The following is a 21,987-nucleotide window of genomic DNA, read 5'->3' as shown; positions in this document are numbered from 1 at the left end:
AGCATGGTAGGGCACTTTACTTGGCTTTCCCCTCATTTTTGCCTCTTGGGAACCTAATCCCCAGATTTCCATTGCCCCTATGGCTTAGTATTCATGGTTTTGGTATTGCTGAGAATGGAACCCCATGAATACCGAAGTCCTCCTGTATTTGCAAACTGAAGCTGTGCCCCTTCAGACAAAAGAGTGCTTATAAATACAGGTCGGTGCCAATGTCTGTCTTGTCAATCCCTTAGAGGCTGTTCCTGAAACCAAAGGGGCAAAACTGAGAAACTGCATTCCAGTCAAAGAATAGAGGCCATTCTCCAGGAACACCAGGAACTAACTCTTAGCTTTCACATTGGTGTTGGAAATACATTTCTCCATTTGCTTTCAGATAAAAATAAGGCCTGATAGGATTGAACTCAGGGATATTTTCCCACCTGGGCTCACACGGAAAATGCACCCAGGTCTCTCTGCTCATTTATGGGAAGCTGTTTCTTCATTTCATTTAATGCCTGCTCACTCTCCTGTTGCACCCACAGGATATCCTTTTTGATGCAAATACTCACAAAGTGAAGAAATTTGTTCTGCACACAAATTACCCTGGCCATTACAACTTCAACATGTGAGTAGAGAGCACCATATTGCCAAAGCTTCCCTCTTGCAACAGGTAGTCAGGGTATGTTGTGGGAAAGGGCTGTGATTTCTGCATAGGAAGCTGAATCCCCACCTCCTGGGAAGACATCCTGCCCACTTCCCGGCTAGTTCCTAAGCCTCAAATGTGAACCATGTTTTCCCAAACCACCCTGGACAGCTGTTAAAGCATTAAGCTTCTTTAAAAGTGAACGTGGTGTAGTGGTTAGGGTGTTGGACTAGGATTGGGGAGACCCGGGTTCAAATTCCCATTCAGCCATGAAACTCACTGCCAGTCACTTTTCTCTCAGCCTGGCCTACCTCAGAGGGTTGCTGTGGGGATAAACATAACCATGTACACCACTCTGAGCTCCCTGGAGGAAGAGTAGGATAGAAATGTAAACATGAAATTCCCAATATTCCAAGTTCTGCTTAGCATACTGGGTAGGCACTTGGGTTTGTCAGTAGCAAAGCTGCACAACGTGGACCTTTCAGCTGTTTCTAGACTACAACTCCCATCATTCCCAGCCAGAGCAGCCAATAGTCAGGGATGATGGGAGTTGTGGTGGTCCAGCAACCGCAGGAGAGCTGACATTGTGCAGCTGTCATCTATAGGATTCCCTGTACAGGATTCCTTTGTGCAGAGCTGGATGTGTTTCTGTCATTCAGCAAACCAAATTTCTGAGGAGACAGGCCAGGGCAATTTTGGGGAGTTTTTAATGCATGCCCGACCACTTCGTACAATGGGGTGTCCGAGAGGGGAAGTTATGTCCCTGGCAGCATCTCTAGGTAGAACTGGAAAAACATCCTGCCTGAAACCTTGGAGAGCCACTGTCAGTCAGTGTAAACAATACTGAGCTAAATCTACCAGTAGTCTGACTCGGTATTCAGCAGCTTCCTATATGTCTGTATAAGGTCAGAGAAAAATATCTCTGTATCCAGGACAAGTTGCCCATCTCTGCTGGGCAGTATTTCAGATTCAGTTTAGAATAAGCTAAATCTGAAATGGCAAGTATCATTTATTCTAACACTTTCTCCTGACTGATTCATCAGTTTACCATATTTATACCCTACTTACATTTTTAAAATCATAAAGCAGTTTACAAAAGAAATAACCCTGTTATTCCAATTTTGTAGTTACCACCGTTGTGAATTCAAGATTCCACTAGCTGTTAAACGAGGTAAGAAAGAGACATTACTGTATTCAGTAGCAAGGTTGTGCAATCTGTAGGGTGTTTTTTTAAGGGACCAATAAAAATGAAGGTTTTTTATGTACATTTGTATTATTATAATATGCTTATTTAGATGTATAGCCTACTCTATCCTAGATGAATGAGATTTCCTTCTCATTAATTCTCTCAACAACCTGTCAAGGTAGGCTGCCACAATCACCCTCATTTTATAGAGAGAACGCCTGACCTAATGGTGGGAAATAACCACTCTGCTTGATGGATAGACCAATATTTTCTCTTATTCTACAAGTATCCTTTGTGGAGTGAGCCCCACACAATTCTGGCTTATCACCTGGGCTTCTGCTGCTCCGCACTGCTTTTATTTCATGTACATTGTCTTATGTATGTTGTGAGGCAACTGGAATCTGAAGTTGTCTTCCTGACAACTCTGGGGAATCAGAGTTGTTGTTAGGATTACATCAAGAATCCAATGCTTCATATGAAGCATTTTGCAAACATTACAAGCGCTCTGCAAATACTAAGTTCTTTGGGTGTTCATTTGGGGTTTTTTTCTTATCATCCAGCATGCAGTTAATACTAAATATGTGTTAGCAGGGGAATGCCTTGCTGAAATGTAACCTTATAGAAGATAAATATGTTCTCCCCAAACAGATAGCACCGATTCACAGACAGAAACCTGCACGACCTATAGCAAGGTAAGTTGCAACCCAAATCATGTTTGCTAGAACACCTCTTAAACGGCAGGAGTTACAGTTTGCATGGTGTTAATGAGAAGGATGCAGGTTTACTGCAAGCCCAGAACAAGATTTCATACTGGAAGGAAGGTGTGTCTGCTACATATTTGGCTAGGGTTGGATCGTGGACTTAATCCCCTGCTAACTGGGCAAAGAGGCACCTTTTAAAAGTGTGATTCACTTTATTTAGCAGGGGGAGAGCAACTGGCCCCATCTGTCCTCAGCACAGCATCCTTCCAGGGGCTGTTGCTGGTGTCTGTCTTAATTTCATGTCGGGGGATGAATGCTCATAGTGGGTTTTGGCAACAACACACCCCACCACCATCTGCCACCCAAGATAGAAAATAGATGATAGCATCCTTTCACTGACAGCTTTCTCTATGTTATCACCCCTTCTTTATTCCTACCCTCAAATGATTGGGGTAAAATTGTACTCATTTTTGCACAGAGAAAAGGTTTAGGGTCAGGGTTAAGGTAACAATGAACAAATAGTTGTCGCCTCTCCATGGATTATTCTTTGGAGGGGATTCCTGCCAATTTTCATTTCCATTCCTCTTGACAACATCAGTACAATTCTTAATATATATAAAAGTGCTTTCCAAATTTTTAAAAGCTTTTAAAACACCATTGTGAACTTGGTTGTTCTAGGCCAGATGGTCAGGACAATAAAAGCCTGAGAACACCCTGAAAGCCAAAAGTATTGCAATGCTATCACCTCTTTTCTATCTCTAGGGGCATTGTCAAAAATCACATTGAGCTTTTGTCCCACCCCCACCCCCCTTCCCTGGTACTGACCACCCCAGCTGACTCATGAACCTAGTGCTCAGTGAGTCTTTCCTCGAGGTGCCTCTTCTTCACTTATGAAGTGAAATAATAATCCATTTGTCAGCACCACCTTAATAATGCAGGTCAGGTTAATTGCCTCTGTTTTAGATTGCTCTCCATTTCTCCTGGAGAACAAATGACCTACAGCTGTGACCTCATCTTCTACTTATGGTCACTGAATGCCCTCTTCTTATCAACTTAATCCTAATGCGCTGCTCTGACAAACTGCAAGCTGACAGATGAAAGCCAGAGGGCAAATGCATATAGTCAGCCCTTTAAAACTTTTTCCGTACAAGGAAATCCATAGTGTGCTTCATTCTCTAAGCCATTCTAATGTGCTTACAGTGGGACAATATCCAGGACCTTCTTGGACACCCAGTCGAAAAACCAGTGGTACTTCACAGGTAAAGATTCTGTCTGTTTTCATCACTTAGACAGGAATTGATTAACAGGTGTGGCTACCAGAGAGGACTACTAACACTCGTCAGTAGAAGCTTCCATTTGCACACTGCTGGCTCTTAAGTTAATCAGTCCTTGGTATACTTTAGAGTCGCAGAGAGAAAGATGAGTAGTAGTTTCTAAAATATTCTGTATCCTTGCAAAATTCAGGTTTGCATTTATTGTGCCATGGAAACTATAGAGTCCACGAACAAAAAACATGAACAATATAGAGGCAATAAGGAAGGATTTGAGGAGAGAAAGTTTTTATGCTGCCTGGAGCCGCACAGGACAGAAAGAACTAGGGTGTGGTTCTCCCCCTCAGGCTCGAGTGGGCGTGTGTGTTTTATCTGTTAGCAAATCAGAACTGTCCTGCCTTGGAGCTCATGAGTTATATAATCCGTGGAGATGTCCTTGACCCCAGCAACCGAGAATGAAGATCTGCTTGGTGAAGATGCTTTTTTTTTTTGCTTTTTTTTTTTGCCATGGATTTTGAATCCTGGATTATGGCCAGCCTGTAACACTTAACCAAGATTAAAGAGAACAACTATATTGTATTTATATATTATAGTCTGATTTACTATATTATATTTACATAGGGGGGAAAAAATATATATATATATATACACACACAAATTAGTTAACCAGGCATGGCAGAAAACACGCTGCTTGGACATGTCAAGTAAATATTAGAGAGCCAGCATTCATGTCGCCTGTATTGAATCTGTGTGGTGAAATATTCATCTGGAATCCAGAAAACTGTCACTTCTGTTCATGCTTGTGTTTGTCCAATATCTATTGCACAAATTTCAAATATCACACATCCTGGTGTCATTTGGTATTTGGACTTGCTCTGTGTTCTTCAGGTCGTCCTCCCCAAACAACACAAACCCATTCGGATCAACATTTTGCTTTGGACTGCAGCGGATGATCTTTGAGGTGAGCAAAATAAGCATGTGCAGCAGGAAGAACTGAGGGGACAACTTGGGGGACTTCTTTCCCTTTTTTGTTTGCAGTTCTTTCAAAAACCGGATGTTTGAGGTGAAAAGGGCTGTGATGTCTGCCAGGCATTTCTCCACAATATTTGGCTTGAAACATTTGTCCTGGAATTTCCTTTCTTAGGCCATGTAATTTGGAGCTAAATTTATGGACACTGCAGAGGAAAAAGCACAGTAGGCACCAGTGTTCCCTCTAAGGCATGTGTATGTGAGTACACTCACAAGTTTTTGTTTTATGTCCGCTCAGTTAATTTTAGATCCCACTCGGGTTGAATCAGGAAGGCCCCACTCTGAATGCGCGCGCGCGCGCGCACACACACACACACACACACACAGAGTCTTGATACTGCCACCCAGAACAAAACTCATTCTGCCTTGACCATAATAAAGTTTGATTGAAATGCATTCCGCAGACACATGAAGAAAGGGACACTGGTAGGCACTGAGGCCAAGCGGGTTTGGGTCTGTAGCTCAGTGGCAGAACATCTGCTTTGCATGGAAAAGGTCCCAGGTTTGATCCCTGAGAGCATCTCCAGGTAGGGCTGGGAAAGACACCTGCCTGAAACCTTGGAGAATCTCTGCCAGCTAGTGTAGCAATAGTGAGCTAGATGGATCCAGGGCCTGGCTCGGTAGAACATAGGCAGCTGCCATATACTGAGTCAGACCCTTGGTCCATCTAGCTCAGTATTATCTACACAGACTGGCAGCAGCTTCTCCAAGGTTGCAGGCAGGAATCTCTCCCAGCCCTATCTTGGAGATGCTGCCACGGAGGGAACTTGAAACCTTCTGCTCTTCCCAGAGCGGCTTCATCCCCTGAGGGGAATATCTTACAGGGCTCACACATCAAGTTTCCCATTCACATGCATCCAGAGTGGACCCTGCTTAGCTAAGGGGACAAGTCATGCTTGCTACCACAAGAGCAGCTCTCCTGTGTCATAGAAGATAGCTTCCTATGTTCCTCCTTCCAAATGGCCATGGACTGCATTGAATTTCCAAATGGCCATTGCATTTCAGAAATTCTATGCATTCCTGTGGCCCTTTGAAAGGAACCAGGGCTTTTTGGGGGGTTATTCTCTGTCATTCATTTTAGTACATTCCCTAGAACATCTGCTTTCCATGCAGAAGGTTCCAAATTCGCTGCCTGGCAGCATCTCCAAGATAGGGTGGAGAGAAACTCCTGCCTGCAACCTTTGAGAGTCACTGCCAGTCTGTGTAGACAATACTGAGCTAGATGGACCAAGGGTCTGACTCGGTCTGTGATAGCTGCATAAAGTTCCTGATTTTGTAACACAAAAAATTTAATCTCTGCTGGACACTTACCTCATCTTAGATACTCACAGGGGTGGATACAGAATGACTTCATCAACAGGAACAGTTTAAGGCTTCAACATTCAATATTTTAGGCTGTCTGTTTTAATTCCGTGCATGCACAACTCACAGGATGGGGCCGTGGGTCAGTGGCAGAGCATCTGCCTGGCATGCAGAAAGCTCCAGGTTCAGCCCCTAGTAGCATCTCCAGGGAGGGCTGGGAGAGACTCCTTCTTGAAACCCTGGAGATGGACCAAGGGTCTGACTCAGTAAAAAGCAGCTTCTTATCTTCCTAGGCTAAGTGAGATAATGGGGATTCATGATTGGGTCTTCTCTCTCTCTCTCGAGTTCTGTTAAAAACACAAAAGCAGCTGTTGGAGCTCCACAACGGAGCTTGAAATCGTGATGCTGGGGAAGGGGGATTTAACCCGTTCAACTCCTTCGTGTTTCTATTGAAAATCTCCTTTCTCCCTCCTCCAAAACTGCTGTTTGCCCCATTAGGAAAAACATATGGATATGTTCTCAAACTTGGGTCCCCAGGTGGTGTTGGATTAGAGCTCCCCGTCATCTCCAGCCACAGTAGCCAAAGGCCCCAATTAACTTATTCTAGGCTGCTTTTGCAGGGAGGTCTGACTTTTCTGTTCAGGTTAATATTGACTAATGCTTGCCTTTGAAACCCCTTTATGATCTAGACCTAGGATACCTGATTTACTGAGATCCTCCTCATGTTCCATCCTTCTCATTGAGGTCTGGGGACAACAACCCCTTAGCAGTCCCACGATCTGTGACGCCAAAGGCCACTACCACGTTCTCTCTTTTGGTGGTAGCCCCCAAACTTTAGAAGCATTTGCCAAGCCTTGTGCAACGGACCCCTTTTAAATGAGCTGTCAAGAGGATTCTCTTTAAGCAAACCTTCTATGCCTAATTTGTTCCTGCTGGCTTGCTAGTTTTCATTTTGTGTTTTGTTGAAACATTTCACTGTTCCTCCTGTAGTTTCACTAATATTTTGCTTTTCTTAATTGCAACCTGTTCGCAGAACAGTGGTCAAAAAGTGGACTATAAATCTGCCCAATGAAATACATCCCTTGTATCTTTCTTGCAGGTGATGCAGAATAATCACATAGCATCGGTTACTCTGTATGGCCCCGCAAGACCCAGCAGCCAGCTGAGAACTTCTGATCTTCCCCAGTGAGCGATATCCGCTAATCGAAATGCTACAAAATTAGTACAGTGTGCCTTGATTCGCTGCCACTTATAATATGGAAAAGCACGATAAGATGGATAACTTTGGGGGGGAGGGGGGCGTGTTCAAAAACTCTCTTGCCACCTGCACATGGGGCAGGCTGGAGAAACCTCTTGACTGTCCATCACAGAGCATGGAGTTTGTGGTGGAGGTGAGCTGTTAAGTGCCCGTCGCTGTTGGTCTTTCTCCTCGCTGGTTGCCCTAGACCTTTTCAGTGTGGATTTAGACTTATTGGTCTGGCTTTTTGGAGCTGGAAGAAGGCTGAGCTGAAGAAGAGAGGACACACAAAGGTCTGCACAACGTCTAAGCACAAACTCTCTGAGCCGTGGAGCATCTGGAAGCAGGTCATAGATGGATATATAATTTTTTTTTGTCTGTGTTTGTGTTAATTGTATTGATACAGTGGTCGTGTTTTTTAAAAGATGACAAAGTGGGGTGTGTGTGTGTGTGTATACACGCACAGAGCGCGTGTGTGGTGCGCGCATGTGTATAAAAATAAAGTACATGGGTATTTCTGTGGCTTAGAACCTCGTACCATATGTGACAAGTATGTATATACATGTCCATGATTTCAGACACCACATGTTTGTCTAACATTGAAAACAGCGCAAAACGGCATAAGACTTGGTTGTAACATTTTTGCACTACATACACTTTAATTACTTGAGAAGACATTTTAATCTTCATTGAGGAGCATCTGTGTAACTGGGTGTGAATGGGGGTGCGATGGTTTATTTAATTGTTCAACACACATAAAGCTTATTTATACAGTGGGTTGAAATAATCCCACCTTTTTCTGCACTAATATTTACTTGACATTCTCAAGCAGCTTATTTTCTGCCATGCCTGGTTAACTAATTTGTGTGTTTGTATACAGTTTCCAGAAGGAGAAAAAAAGTCAAGTACATTATTCCTATGAGTTCTGTTTTCTTAAGGATTTTGATAACATTTATTTTCTTTTGTACTTAAGTCAGGAAGAAAAAAAAAATCAGTCCTCTAAGAGTAAATGCAGTTGTTGTATCTTGTAACTCTGTGAAATGCATCCAGCTTAGTATTTCTTAATTTCTCTTCCAAACCCTGTAGAGAAAGATAGTTGGAAATCTAGGTGTAACCACTCGGAACTTCTCCCACTGAAGTCTCACTGAGATAAATAGAAGTTGAGCAGCCTTAATGCAAGGAAGTTTCCCAAATGGGGCTTCCGTGGAATATGCTCCTGGTGGACGGTGCCTGGTATTGTTTCACACATAGCACACTGGGGTGGGGGAGAATTGCCTGGCTTCCCTTCCCTCCCCGCCCCGCACATAACTTCTGATCGATCTCTCTCTTTTTAAATTTAATGCCAAAATGTTAGCCAAAGAGATCTTTAATCTAGTTTCCACATTTCTGTACATATATAGTTAACTGGTACGCTGTGTCCCTCCACTCCAAGCAGTTGAGATAGCAGCTGCTTCCACTTAAAGAGATGCTGCTTACCTGTTGTTATCCCACGTGGGAGAGGAGCGAGGGTACAGCAGCTCCCTTACCAGCCTCATTGTGGGGGAAGCAGGTAATCTATCAGTCATTGAAATATGAATCCTTTTTAAAACGATGGAGGCAAAACAAAAGAGAGAGTGAAATGTATAGTTTTATCCCATTTTTAATATTTTGGTGTAGCAACTTGTGATATATATTAGACAATTTTTGTGAGTTTTACAGATGTGTGTACAGATTTTGTAAATATGAAACCATTTTTGTAATTTTAACTCCATGTACAGTTTAATCCTGTATAGTTTATCAACGAATGAGGGATAGGGAATTCTAGAGTGTTAACTAAAGTTTTAAATCCTGGACCAGTAGCAGGGATATATGCGCGCGTGTGTGTGTGTGTTCTCCTTTTGCCAGTTAGTCTTCCTGTATACTGTGACATTCTACACTGTTTTACTTAAAAAGAAATAAATGAAGCCCCACTGAGAAATGAATGGATAAAGGGAAAAAAGGTTGTATGTGGCTTACCTTTATTATTTGTAGATATTACTTCTCTTCTTCATAATGTGTTGTTTTTCCTATTATCATTGCTTGCTGAGAAAACCCCCCAATTCTCTTTCCTTTGTAACATGACTTCTGTGTCCCCCCCACCCATAGCCCTTCTGTAAATTGTATGAAATATATAACTAGCATGAAAGGACAAATAAAATGACTCGGTTACTGTGTTTGTTTAAATACAGTTGCTGGGTGTGTGTATTTTGCAATTAATTGAGAGTCTTCGGTGGTTTGCTTTATTCCCCCGCAGGTGGTTTTGGCGGCTGAGCAGGAGTCTCTCCCAGCTCTGCCTGAAGATGCTGCCAGGGACTGTGCCTAGGACCTTCTGCATGCAAAACAGATGCTCTACCATACCGCCCCATACAGGTGAAACTCGGAAAATTAGAATATCGTGCAAAAGTCCATTAATTTCAGTAATGCAAATTAAAAGGTGAAACTGATATATGAGACAGACGCATTACATGCAAAGCGAGATAAGTCAAGCCTTAATTTGTTATAATTGTGATGATCATGGCGTACAGCTCATGAAAACCCCAAATCCACAATCCCATGGAACCAAGAAGACAAGGATTGTAAATAGAACAATATCGGACCTCTGAAAAGTATAAGCATGCAAATGTAATCAGTACTTGGTTTGGGCCCCTTTTGCAGCAATTACTGCCTCAATGCGGCGTGGCATGGATGCTGTCAGCCTGTGGCACTGATGAGGTATTCTGGAAGACCAGGATGCTTCATTAGCGGCCTTCAGCAATTCTGCATTGTTTGGTCTCATGTCTCTCATCCTTCTCTTGGCAACGCCCCATAGATTCTCTATGGGGTCAGGTCAGGCGAGTTTGCTGGCCAATCAAGCACAGTACACTGTATACTTTTCAGAGGTCCGATATTGTTCTATTCTTCAATCCTTGTCTTCTTGGTTCCATGTAATATTCTAATTTTCTGGGATTGTGGATTTGGGGTTTTCATGAGCTGTACGCCATGATCATCACAATTATAACAAATTAAGGCTTGACTTATCTCGCTTTGCATGTAATGCGTCTGTCTCATATATCAGTTTCACCTTTTAATTTGCATTACTGAAATTAATGGACTTTTGCACGATATTCTAATTTTCCGAGTTTCACCTGTACTCTAAAGCAGGGGTTCCTAACCTAGTGGACTGGGAACATAGGAAGTTGCCGACAGATGCCTTCTACCGACCGAGTCAGGCCCTTGGTCCATCTAGTTCAGTATTGTCTACACTGACTGGCAGCAGCTCACTTGTGACTTCAGGCAGGACTCTTTCTCACCCCTACCTGGAGATGCTGCCAGGGATTGAACCTGGGACCTTTTGAATGCAAGCATGCAGGTGCTCTTCCACTGAGCTATGGCTGCATCCCTTGAGGGGAATATCTTGCAGCGGACAACACTCACATGTAGTCACCCATCCAAATGCAATCGAAGGAAGACCCTGCTTAGCAAAGGGGCCAATTCAGGATCACTACCACAAGACCAGCTCTCCTCCCTATGATACTCCCAGTGCTGTAACTATTGCTAAATTTTATATCCACATAATTCCATAATTCTTAAGGTGGCATCAATCCATTAAGTTGCAGTACAATATACATTAAAAAAAAATACAGCAGTGTAAGTGCTAAGGTAATTACCATGACCTAATTTATCAGTTCTCTCCCACCCCCCATCATATGCTTATGGACAAAAGTAACTTCTTCCAGAAATCAAATATAATATTTCTTTTTAAAAAAACAATCCAATGCAATCCTTGGCTCTTGGGAGGTGGGGGCCTGGATCCTCAGCTGTGCCATTTCAGTAGAGTGAGGGACAAAGAGATGGACTGTGGTAATGTGCAAGATTCCCAACACCGTTTACAAGCCTGCTCTGGGACATATTTGAGAATAAAACGTCAATAAACGGTGTGTGTTTACAATGAGCACTGACTGTGGTCATGTTATAGATCTTCTGTTTATAGCAGCATTAGCGGCACAAGTCAACCAGGCTTTTTCTCTAATGAAAGGATTTATTTATTTATTTATATTTTTAAACATTTTATAGAGCAGTGTACTATATACTTGAGTTTCTCCTCACAACATCCCTGTGAAGTCGGTTAGGCTGAGAGAGAAGTTACTGGCTGAGTGGGGATTTGAACTCGGGTCTCTCCCCGGTCCAGTACATATAACAGTTGAGTGGGTCTTATAGAAATTGCTCAATAGAGCAGTGAGTTGGACAGAGATGCAGAGGCTCCTAAGGAATAACCGTGTGTCCCCTGAAAAGCAGAAGAGGGTGACTTTGCAGAACCTGCTTCTCATTTAGCAAGCTCTTGTAAGCTTCCCTGAGTTCCACAGCTGGTTCCCCACCAGTACCACCACCAGCACCACTTCAGTTGGGCTGATTCTGTGCCTAAAGGAAGACCTCTTAAAAGTCAAATCCTTTGTTCCCCTGCAATGCTCTTACCATCAGCATAATTCAATATTCTTCTGCCAGTAAACATTCCCCCTCTAATTGGGAACAGATTTCTGTCTGCACTGAAATAATCAAACTATGCAATCTGATTTGAGACCTCTTGCAGTCTTCCTCTCCGCACAACAACCAAATACTTGCTTTTTCTTCAATATACGTCCTGGTTCAGACATACAGTTTAACTGCAATTAAAGCTAACAGTGTTTGTAACTGCAGTACACCCAAACGCGGAAAACCGCATTTAAGCCTCAAAAGTTAACTACAATCTGCTCTTGACAAACTCCAATTTGAACCTGAGATTTTCGCCACCAATATCTGCGGTTATGCTGCCGAAGCATTACGCCCGGAGCCAGACCCATCCTGGAGCCAGCGTGGTGTAGTGGTTAGAGTGCTGGACTAGGACGTGGGAGACCCGAGTTCAAATCCCCATTCAGTCATGAAACTTGCTGGGTGACTCTGGGCCAGTCACTCCTCTCTCAGCCTAACCTACTTCACAGGGTTGTTGTGAGGAGAAACTTAACTATGTACATCGCTCTGGGCTCCTTGGAGGAAGAGTATGATATTGATTATTTTTATACTGCCCAAAACGCAAGTTCTCAGCGGTTTACAAGACAATAAAAACAACCAATAAAATGATTAACACATTTCAACCATTAAACGTTAAAACTATTAAAACACAATAAAAACCATGTCTAATTAAAAGTCTGGGTGATAGAAATGTAAAAATAAATAAATAGACGCAGTTAAGTGCCCGGTTCCGAACTCCAGTCATAGAGTGCGTCTGCTCCAGGCTTTCGGCACTTCTGACTGGCAGCTGCTCAGAAAACCAGCCCTGTCTCTCCTGTCAGCCGCATAGCTATGGACTGGCCGGCTACAAGCCTGTCAGGGTGCTCAGCCGCCTGGGGCCAACAGGTCCGGGTGTCCAGGGACGAGCACCCCGAGTGGAAGCACCAGCAGGACATCCCATCACGTCGCCAGGAGGGGGAAGTTGAAAGACAGACCCAAGCAGGGCAGCTGCAGCAGCCAAGTTCTATTCTTCACACCGAACGGGTGGGAAGGGGGCTCCAGCCCCTTCTTGCTCCCAAAGTCATCCTCATGAGAAGAACCCTCCAGGCGGGTGACCAGACTCCTTGTGTGATGCTTGTGGGGCCTCCATCTCGTGCATATGGTGCCTTGCCCGGCCTTTTCAGGTCAGGACTGCTCTTTCGTGAGAGTGGCAGGCCGTGGGGGGCACACATGTGGGATACGATGTCCCTTTTTTGGAAGGATTTTTGGACGGGCGGCTTCCGGGTGTAAACTCATTTGAGAGGGAGGAGGGGAGCTGGAAGGAGCTCTCCCTCGCTCCCATGCCTCCATAGCTGCCTTCCTTAAGGTAAAACAGAGGAACTTCATCCCCCCCGCCCCCGCACCACCACAACCTGATGCAGGGGCACCACAATGCCATGCAGGGGCATTTGAATATAAGGGGGGGACTTGCTTCTCGTCCCCCGGCACTTACCGCAACTGCCCCAGCCCCAAGGGGGCTTCCTCACCACTCCGACCCTCCTCGCTGCGGTGGGGGCAGAAAATCCTTGGCTGCCTCTGGGCGGCAAAAGGCTTAATCCGCCCCTGCTTGAAATGCCATCTTCCCTTGCTGGCGCTGTCCTGGCGGGGTCTGGCAGGGAGGCCCCCAGAAGGGATTTTGGAGCAGCCAAGTTCTATTTTTCACCAAGTAAGGGTGGGGAAGGAGGGCCCAGCCCCTTCCTGGTGGGGTGGGGAGGTTTGCTCCCTAAGTCATATTCATGAGAAGAACCATCTGTTGGGCGCTAATTGGAAGTTGGATGGTGTTCATGTTGTAGGCTAAACTGCTAGCCCATTACCCCATGGACCACTCTGGACTAAGGGAAGTGAAGGAAGATGCTCCGTGCAAGAAATTTGCAGGCATGGGCATGAGGGGGAGTGCTTTCCCGGTCTTGGAGACTGCAGTCAAACCCAGCACCCTGCCAACCCACCCGCCAATGTGGAGATGTGTGCCCCTACCCGAGGCCCCCAACCAGTGTTCTCTCTATGAGAGATTCCCAGATGATGTTGACTACAACTCCCAGAATCCTCAGCTGCAATGGCTTTTGCTTGGGGATTATGAGAGTTGTAGTCAACGACATCTGGGAATCCCTGTTTGAGGGAACACTGCGCCCAACATGCAAAGCTGCCGTCCCGGGATGCTTGAAACCAGGGCTCTCCACTACCAGGAATCTCCACACCTACTGATCTATACACCCCACAATGCTGGCCCTGGCCTGGGAATTTTGAATGGCTGGAAGGACCTGCTCCACAGCCCACTGCCTGCACCATCCATGCCAACTGTTTCTTGTGGGGGTGCAATTGGAGGGGTCTGAAAGGCAGACCCCAGAAGGGCTTCCAGAGCAGCCAAATTCTATTTTTCACCCAATGGGGAAGGGAGCCCAGCCCCTTCCTGGGGGTTGGGTGGGATGTCTGCTCCCTAACTCCCGCTCATGAGAAGAACTGTCTGCTGGGCACTAATGCAAACTCTACAGGCTAGTACTGTTTCTGTACCAGGTGCTGCTCTTGAAGTAGGATGATGATCACACAAGATGGTACCCTGCTGGTTAGAGCATGCACCAGCAGCCCATAACTCCACCAACTGCTCTCTCATGAGAGGGGCAGACTAGAGGCCGTGAGGGAGGATGCTCCATGCAAGAAAGCTACCGTGATGGGCATGCAGGCAAGTGCTTCCCTGGTCTTGGTAACCCTAGTCCAGCTGCTGTCAAACCCAGCGCCCTGTCATCCCACCTGCCAATGGGGAAAATGTGTACCCCTTCCTGCAGTCCCCAGCGTGCGAAGCCGCCATTCCGGGATGGCTGGAAACTGGAAATGTCGGCGCCCAAACACCAAACTGCTATTGTAAAAATGGTGGTGATGTTTCAGACGTTCATTTTATTCTCTTCCCATATTTTGTGTTCAAGTGGAATGTGGACATTCAGGCCGGGCGGACCATTTAGCAAACAGAGCCACATGTACACATGAAAAAAGTCAGATCTGCCCGCTTTGCATATACTATTGAAATCACAACATTGAAAGCCGAACCACAGTGCTGTATAACAGATGTAGGAGTGTGTGAACGTACCAAGCAGCGTTGTACAAATGAGTGGTCATATTCTATAGGCGTTTCCATCAGAATCAGCCTGCATAGGAGATCTTCTTCTGGATACGCTGTCACAGTCTGACCAATAAGCTTTATCTGGGCCCATGTGCTATGTGGCATTATTTATTATTTACTTATTTTTATTTTATTTTTATTTTATTTATTTATTATTCTTTACATTTATATCCCGCTCTTCCTCCAAGGAGCCCAGAGCGGGGTACTACATACTGCAGTTTCTCTTTCACAACAACCCTGCGAAGTAGGTGAGGCTGGGAGAGAAGTGACTGGCCCAGAGTCACCCAGCAAGTATCAGGGCTGAATGGGGATTCGAACTCGGGTCTCCCCGGTCCTAGTCCAGCACTCTAACCACTACACCACGCCGGCTCCTTATAACGCTGGTGGGCCAACTGATCATGGGCTAATATGCATAGTGATGGCGTTTGGGCCCAGTCTGCTGAGAACCTTTGGGCCAAGTCCAATACATTTTCCATGTATGAGTTTCTGTCTTGGGACCTTTGAACAGCCTGCCAGACGGCTATTCCTGTGCAGGGAGCTCTGGTTGCCTTTGGAAGCAGTTCCACCCCTCTCTATGTTCTCCATTATCTCCCTCATTCTGAGGGGCTGCCAGGGAGAGTGGTGAACACAAGCCCCCTCTCCCCACTAGCTACGTTCCTGGGAGGGCAGCTATTCAGGGCAGTTCTAGTTCATGGCATCTCATTTCTAGCTGAATTCTCCTGTTTCTCCAGGACAAATCCTTCCTGATCCCACTGGCATATTCCCCCCACTTAGGGCAATGCTTAGGGTTGCTTTGGCATGTGAGGCCATAGAGAAGCTTGAAAATGTCTGTGTTTGATGTGACATTATTGGGTAATGTGAAAGGTTTATCTGTGATATTAGGGCTCTGTTAGCTCCTTCACACATGCAAATCACTGGATGCGGATTGAGGCCTCCCCAGTCAGGTTCACCTGACTTCAGCACTTCATTCTCTCAGACGCCAGGTAAAGACCCTTTTTGTTCACTCAGACCTCTCACATGTTGATTTTTAAATTGGATTTTAAAAAATGACTTTAAAATTTAAGTTTTAAAATTGTTTTGTATTGTATTTTGTTTGTGTTTCTGTGTGTTGTGATTTCATGTGTGATGTGTTTTTGCTTACATATGTGTGATGTGTTTTTACCAGTTGCAGGGGAGTAACAGCCGGAGAGAGGGCATGTCCCTTTCAACTCCTGCCTGTAGCTCCCAGTGGCATCTGGTGGGCCACTGTGTGAAACAGGATGCTGGACTAGATGGGCCTCCTTGGGCCCGATCCAGCAGGGCTGTTCTTATGTACTTGATGTTTTAATGCTGTGTTATGAGCCGCCCAGAGAACAATTTGTTATGGGGTGGTTGACAAATAAAATCCATCAGTGTTGTTATTATTATTACTAGTCCAGTGAGCTGCACTATCTTTTAAGTGGGGATCACAACAGAACAAACCTTCAGTTGTGAGATCCATTTCCCACGGGGCCGCTGTCCACACGGGACTGTGCTTTCCTCAGTGTTGGGAGATCCCTTGAAGAGAGGAAGAGCCCTCTCCGAAGAGCTCTGTGGGGAAGGAGCTGGGGATGGCTACCCTTCCCAGCATTCTGTGCAAACCTGCCAAGATGGCAGAGGGGCTCCAGAGGGATGTGTTGCCCTTGAAGGACGATCTTGGAGTTGGGCAAAGCGTAGCACTGCATAGTGGGAAAGGTCACCTCCACCTGATGCCAGAGGGACTGTGAAAAATATTCTGCTTTGGCCGAAGCTTCACCAGGTCCAATCAACAATTAGTCAGGGGGCCACACTTCGAGTTAATGGGGGGGTGTCACTGCCCCCACCAGGCCCTACAACGAAGAACACTGCTGCAGCCATTACATTAGAATTACTGTGCTTGTGTGACCCAGCTCTTAGGTATTATCAGCCTGTGTCTTCCTTTTAGCATTTGTTTTCCACCGGAAAGCTTTCTTAACTTGCTTCTTTTGGGTGCAAGACAGCCGTGGGTTGTGGAGCAAGTTCCACATCAGCCAGATCTCAGCAACCTTGAGGCTGTGGACCACCATGAGGTCTTTGTAAAAACAGGGGTCAAAGGTCTGCAAGTGAGGGGCAGCCGAGGGCTTGGTTATCCCAAACGTCTTGAACCCTTCGTGCAAAACTGGCTTGAGGTTGATCCTTTGCAGGCACATGCCTAAGAAGACATCATCAATGGGGAAGAGCTCCACCTCTCTGCAGGCCTGGGAAAGCTTCTTCATGGTATTGCTCGATAATAAGAATCCACCACCCCCAGCATAGGCAGGATACATGCCTAGCCCATACATGGTTTCTGGGATGTAGTACTTGCTCTTGCGGACACGGATTGGGCGTGCGTTGTAGATTATGTCTCCGACAAAGAGGTCCTCGGAGGGATCGTGTTTCTCAAGGAAGTTGACAATGTTCTCCACGTTGACGAAAACGTCGGCATCGCCTTTGAATATGAACTTGGTATTGGAGCAAAATTGATCCGCCCAGCTGAGGAAATGGATCTCTTTCAAGGTCAAGTTGAAGAAGGTATCCAGGAAGTCCCACAACAAGATATCTCGATACATCTGGCTCTCCTGTTGAACAAGAGTCTCCCACACTGGCTGGGCTGTCTTGTTCTTTGGGGTTCCTAGCAGGAAAACTCTTTGTATCTGTGCTCCATTTACTGACCCCTCCCTGCCCCATGTTTTCCGCACAATCTCCCGACGGTCAAAGTCCTCCACCAAGGACTTGATGGCAATGAGCAAGAAGGGACCACCTGGAGTTCTCTTGCACTTCTTGGGCTGGTTAATGAGAAGGTCAAACTTCCGGTTGTCTTTATTTCTAAGGTAATGCTTAAAGTCAAAAACAGAAGGGGTCACAGGTAGCAAAGTGGGGGGTTGGTCCTCTTGCACTGCTACTTGGGCATCTTCTGCAGCAGAAATACGTTTGGGTTTTGTGGCTGTCACCTGCACATTCGGTCCCTTGAACGGCCACACATTCGACTGTTTCTGGAGGGACAGGGGGAAATGGAAGACCTTGTGGTGGTTTCCCGCTGGTGATGATTTCCTTGGGTCTTGCACTTTTTCTCCTCTGAGGGAAGTGTGGCCCAGCTGGGAGTAGAACACCATGCAAAGGGCAACCACTAAGATGAGTGTGCAAATGGCATCACCTCTGAGTTGAACTCTCATTGTTTCCACCAGTTTCTAAGAAGCATCCAGTGTTTCGTTAGGAAAGTGGTCTGCTGGCTGTCTCCATCTGCAGATAACAGAACTGTAGATTAAAGAGAGTGTGTAGCATCATTTGCACAATCGAGAAATGGATAGGGACTTAGGAAATTGTCTGATAACCAAACTGGACCAAGTCGAGCTCAGTATTGTCTACACAGGCTGGCAGCGACTCTCCAAGGTTCCAGGCAGGAGTCTTTCCCAGCCCTACCTGGAGATGCTGCCAGGGAATGAACCTTACCTGGGACCTTCTGCATGCAAAGCAGATTCTCTTCCACTGAGCTGTGGCCCCATCCTTTCTAGTGCATTATGGGACAAATCAGCTATAGGAGGGACGCAAGGTGCAGCCATGAACAGGAATTACAATTATATAAGAAGAGGACAAAGAAAGCTAACATAAAACTCAAACCATATCCAAGTTTCTAATTAATGCAAGTTTATCAGAAGCCAATAAGGTGTCTCTTTTAATCATCTCTTGTTTTACCAGTTCAATGAAAGTGAAATAAATTTGAGGGGCTCTCTGGTGGCAAAGATACACTCACTTTATATCGCAAATGTTAAGAACACTAGTTTTTCTTCTATGCTGCAAATATGAGTATATTGCTGAGCCTGGGTGATTGCAACAAGCTTCCTTGTTTTATATATTAGTTAAAATCTTTGTACCCTGCCTTTCTAGCAAGCTATTCAAGGCAGATCACAGTACCAAAATTGTACTGTGTAGGACATTCCCCTCAAGGAACGGGGTTGCTCTGGCAAGAGCACCTGCCTGCTTGCAGGCAGAAGGTTCCAAGTTCCCTCCCTGGAGGCATCTCCAAGATAGGGCTGAAAGAAACTCCTGCCTGCAACCTTGGAGAAGCCACTGCCAGTCTGTGAAGACAATACTGAAGCCAGTGGTCTGACACTGGTGTAGTAGACAATACAATACATGTCATGGACCAATCGTCTGACTCAGTATGTGGCAGCTTCCTATGTTCCTGTGTGTGTTTTGCGTTACAAAGGAAAATCCGTGCTGTTTCCAAGTTATATTTAGCAATTAAAGAGTACTTTAGAGTACTCAAACTCTTTTGCAACCTTTTTTAAAGTAATCCAGGGGTTTTCAAAGTTGGGTCCCCAGATGTCATTGGACTACAACTCCCATTACCCTCAGCCACAATGGCCTTTGGGGAGGATGATGGGAGTTGTAGTCCAACAACATCTGGGGGCCCAAATTTGCAAACTGCAGTAACTGGTTCAAAGTCAGTGCTCTTTACAAGCTGGCACTCAGCTTGCTGTGGTATGATGACTCTTGGTTTATTTTCCATGTGTTTTAATACTGTTGTATATTTTTATTTTTAGATTTTTGCCCTTCAACAATAAACAATGGGAGAAGACGATAAATGTTTTTCTCAAGTTAAAAAGTGATGATTGTATTTGTGTTACAGAATTATACCGCAGAGGGAGAGAGTTTGATTCTGCTGGCCCTGGTCTCCGGGTGCACCCCGGTGAACACCCCACTACACACACACACACACACCCCTGGAGCAAAATGGCAAATGGCAGATCAGAGGTGGTTCCCTGGGTGATAAAAAAGAAGCAAAGCCGGCCAGTTTGCTTTGCCTGCTTGCATCAGGTAATGCCAAAAACCAAGAGAATTAAATGAGGCAACAACCTCCTCCCACACTCCCCAGAAAAGGATCTAAATGTTTTGTTCTGCTGTGACTTTGCATATCAAGAAGAGCTGGGAGTTGTGGCGGGGCTGCCTTTACCTCCGGCTTGTGGGATTCCCAGAGGCATCTGGTGGACCACTGTGGGAATCAGGCTGCTGAACTGGAGGGGCCTTGGGCAGAGTTTTGGTCTTGAATGGGGACCATTCAAGCAAGCACGAATGGTCCCCTTTGCTAAACAGGGTCCACCCTGGTTTGCATGTGAATGGGAGACTACATGTGTGAGTCCTGCAAGATGCTAACATTGGCCCCATCCTTTACGGGATGGGACCACTCTAGGAAGCACACCTGCCTGCTTTCAAGCAGAAGGCCCCAGGTTCCTTCCCTGGCAGCATCTCTAAGATAGGACTGAGAGAGACTCTTCCCTGTAACTTTGGAGATCTGCTGCCAGTCTGTGCTGACAATCCTGGGTTAGATGGGCCAAGGATCTGACTCTGTATAAGGCAGCTTGCTATGTTCCTATGTAATCCCAGGATCAAGGATTATTTCAGTATTTATGGTTATTATATTGACACAGGATGCAGTGGCTGATATACTGCGCAACAGTATGCATGGGGTGGAATGGAATGTCCGTGTTGTTGCTCAAGTGTGCTATTGTACAATCACAGACACTGTGCAAATGGAGTTTTGTGATGATATAACAGCCCCGCTATTGCACTACTCTATTTGTTGGATTTGTGCAATGGCTGCACAACGACCACACTATTGCACACCTCCATGTGTGCCATGTTTGTTTGCAGAACAGCATTTTTGTGCAACTGTGCAAATATTGCATCCCACCAGATGCATAACATGGTGTGTGGCATGTTAGCCAGAGAGAAGAAAGGGGGCTCTAACTAACATTGTGTCCCCAGGCATCTCAAGAGTCTTAAAACAGGCCCTGTCTTCTCTGCAACGCCTAATAAGGGATGGAACTACACGAATAACTACTAATAAGGGAACTACGAATAAGGGATGGAAATGCTCCTAAGAGTTGGATTGCTGTCCAGCCCAGAATGCTGCCTTCCTATGTCCAAGTGGGAGAAGTTGTCCCAAATTTTGCACCTAGAGGTGTGTGAGAGAGATTGCCTTCTTGGAATCCAGCGCTCTTCTGAAAATAAACGGCCACATCTAGCCCTGTTGAAAGGAAGCATGGCTGTGCCACAGGGAAATGAGTGACGCTTTCAAAGAAAAAGAGCGAAGCAGAAGAAAGACGGCATGAGCGAGTTTGCAAAGGGGCCGGATTTGCTGTCTGTTCGTGGCAGCGCAAGCAGCCGAAAGCACAGGCCCGGTGAGGAGAAGGGAGTGTAAGGTAAAGCCAGATAATCCAGTCGCAAATATCTAAGTATAGCATGCTCCCCAATCAAACGGGCTCGATATTACTTACATCCAATGCGATCACGTCAATGCTGCATCCCTTCGGTAACGTGTCGACGACAGATTGCCAAGTAGGCACATCTGGATCTAGTTAGTTCTGGCACGCCTTGGCCTCTGAACATATACACCAGGAAATCTTTGCCGAGTGAAGCAAAGCTGCTTTTCCTTCTTTTCACAGGGAACTCCTTTTCCATGCATCGGATTGCAAGCAAATGTGGCTACGTTCTTTCTTTCCCCCCATTTTCCCTTTCCAAACTCTGTGTGTGTGAGTGTGCTTCTAGCTGCCTGATTAAAACATTTAACAAAAACAAAACAAAAAACCCCCACACAGGACTGTGTCCAGGAAAGGAGCTCAGCTGGCCTAGGAAAACTGGTCACATGACCAGAGCAGATGTTTCTTTCCAAGTGACTTGGGAGAGCAAGGGAGCATTCTTGATCCAGATCAAGAGGAAAGCTGGTCTTGGGGTAGCAAGCGTGACTTGTCCCCTTAGCTAAGCAGGGTCTGCCCTGGATGCATTTGAATGAGAGACTTGATGTGTGAGCACTGCAAGATATTCCCCTCAGGGGATGGAGCCGCTCCGGGAAGAGCAGAAGGTTCCAAGTTCCTTCCCTTTGTGAATACATGCAACATAGCAAAATCTGGCTGGAGCATCGAGCCATTAAATAAAAGAGCAATAAATCTAGCTCCTTGTAAAAGAGGAAATTAGGCGTGCTATAAAATGT

The 21,987-nt window shown here is 45.6% G+C and overlaps 2 protein-coding genes across 3 annotated transcripts in view; one reads left to right on the top strand and one right to left on the bottom strand.

The window, feature by feature from the left end:
* The window catches only part of PHAF1 (phagosome assembly factor 1), a 61,873-nt gene extending 52,290 nt beyond the window's left edge, over nucleotides 1-9,583 (top strand). For both annotated transcript variants that reach the window (XM_053271319.1, XM_053271320.1), the window contains exons 12-17: nucleotides 522-604; nucleotides 1,750-1,793; nucleotides 2,457-2,500; nucleotides 3,710-3,768; nucleotides 4,669-4,741; nucleotides 7,211-9,583. In XM_053271319.1, coding sequence (XP_053127294.1) covers nucleotides 522-604; nucleotides 1,750-1,793; nucleotides 2,457-2,500; nucleotides 3,710-3,768; nucleotides 4,669-4,741; nucleotides 7,211-7,300 — 393 coding nt within the window. In that variant the 3' untranslated portion in view covers nucleotides 7,301-9,583. The remainder of the gene's footprint in view (nucleotides 1-521; nucleotides 605-1,749; nucleotides 1,794-2,456; nucleotides 2,501-3,709; nucleotides 3,769-4,668; nucleotides 4,742-7,210) is intronic.
* A 5,161-nt stretch (nucleotides 9,584-14,744) lies between these two features.
* The window catches only part of B3GNT9 (UDP-GlcNAc:betaGal beta-1,3-N-acetylglucosaminyltransferase 9), a 9,659-nt gene continuing 2,416 nt past the window's right edge, over nucleotides 14,745-21,987 (bottom strand). Inside the window, 1 exon segment of the mRNA XM_053271330.1 lies at nucleotides 14,745-18,236. Within this exon segment, the coding sequence (XP_053127305.1) occupies nucleotides 16,892-18,236 (1,345 nt within the window). The 3' untranslated portion in view covers nucleotides 14,745-16,891.

Source organism: Hemicordylus capensis, chromosome 9 (genome assembly GCF_027244095.1).
Source record: "Hemicordylus capensis ecotype Gifberg chromosome 9, rHemCap1.1.pri, whole genome shotgun sequence".
NCBI classification, from domain to species: Eukaryota; Metazoa; Chordata; class Lepidosauria; order Squamata; family Cordylidae; genus Hemicordylus; species Hemicordylus capensis.
This window is presented reverse-complemented; position numbering and strand designations above follow the sequence as displayed.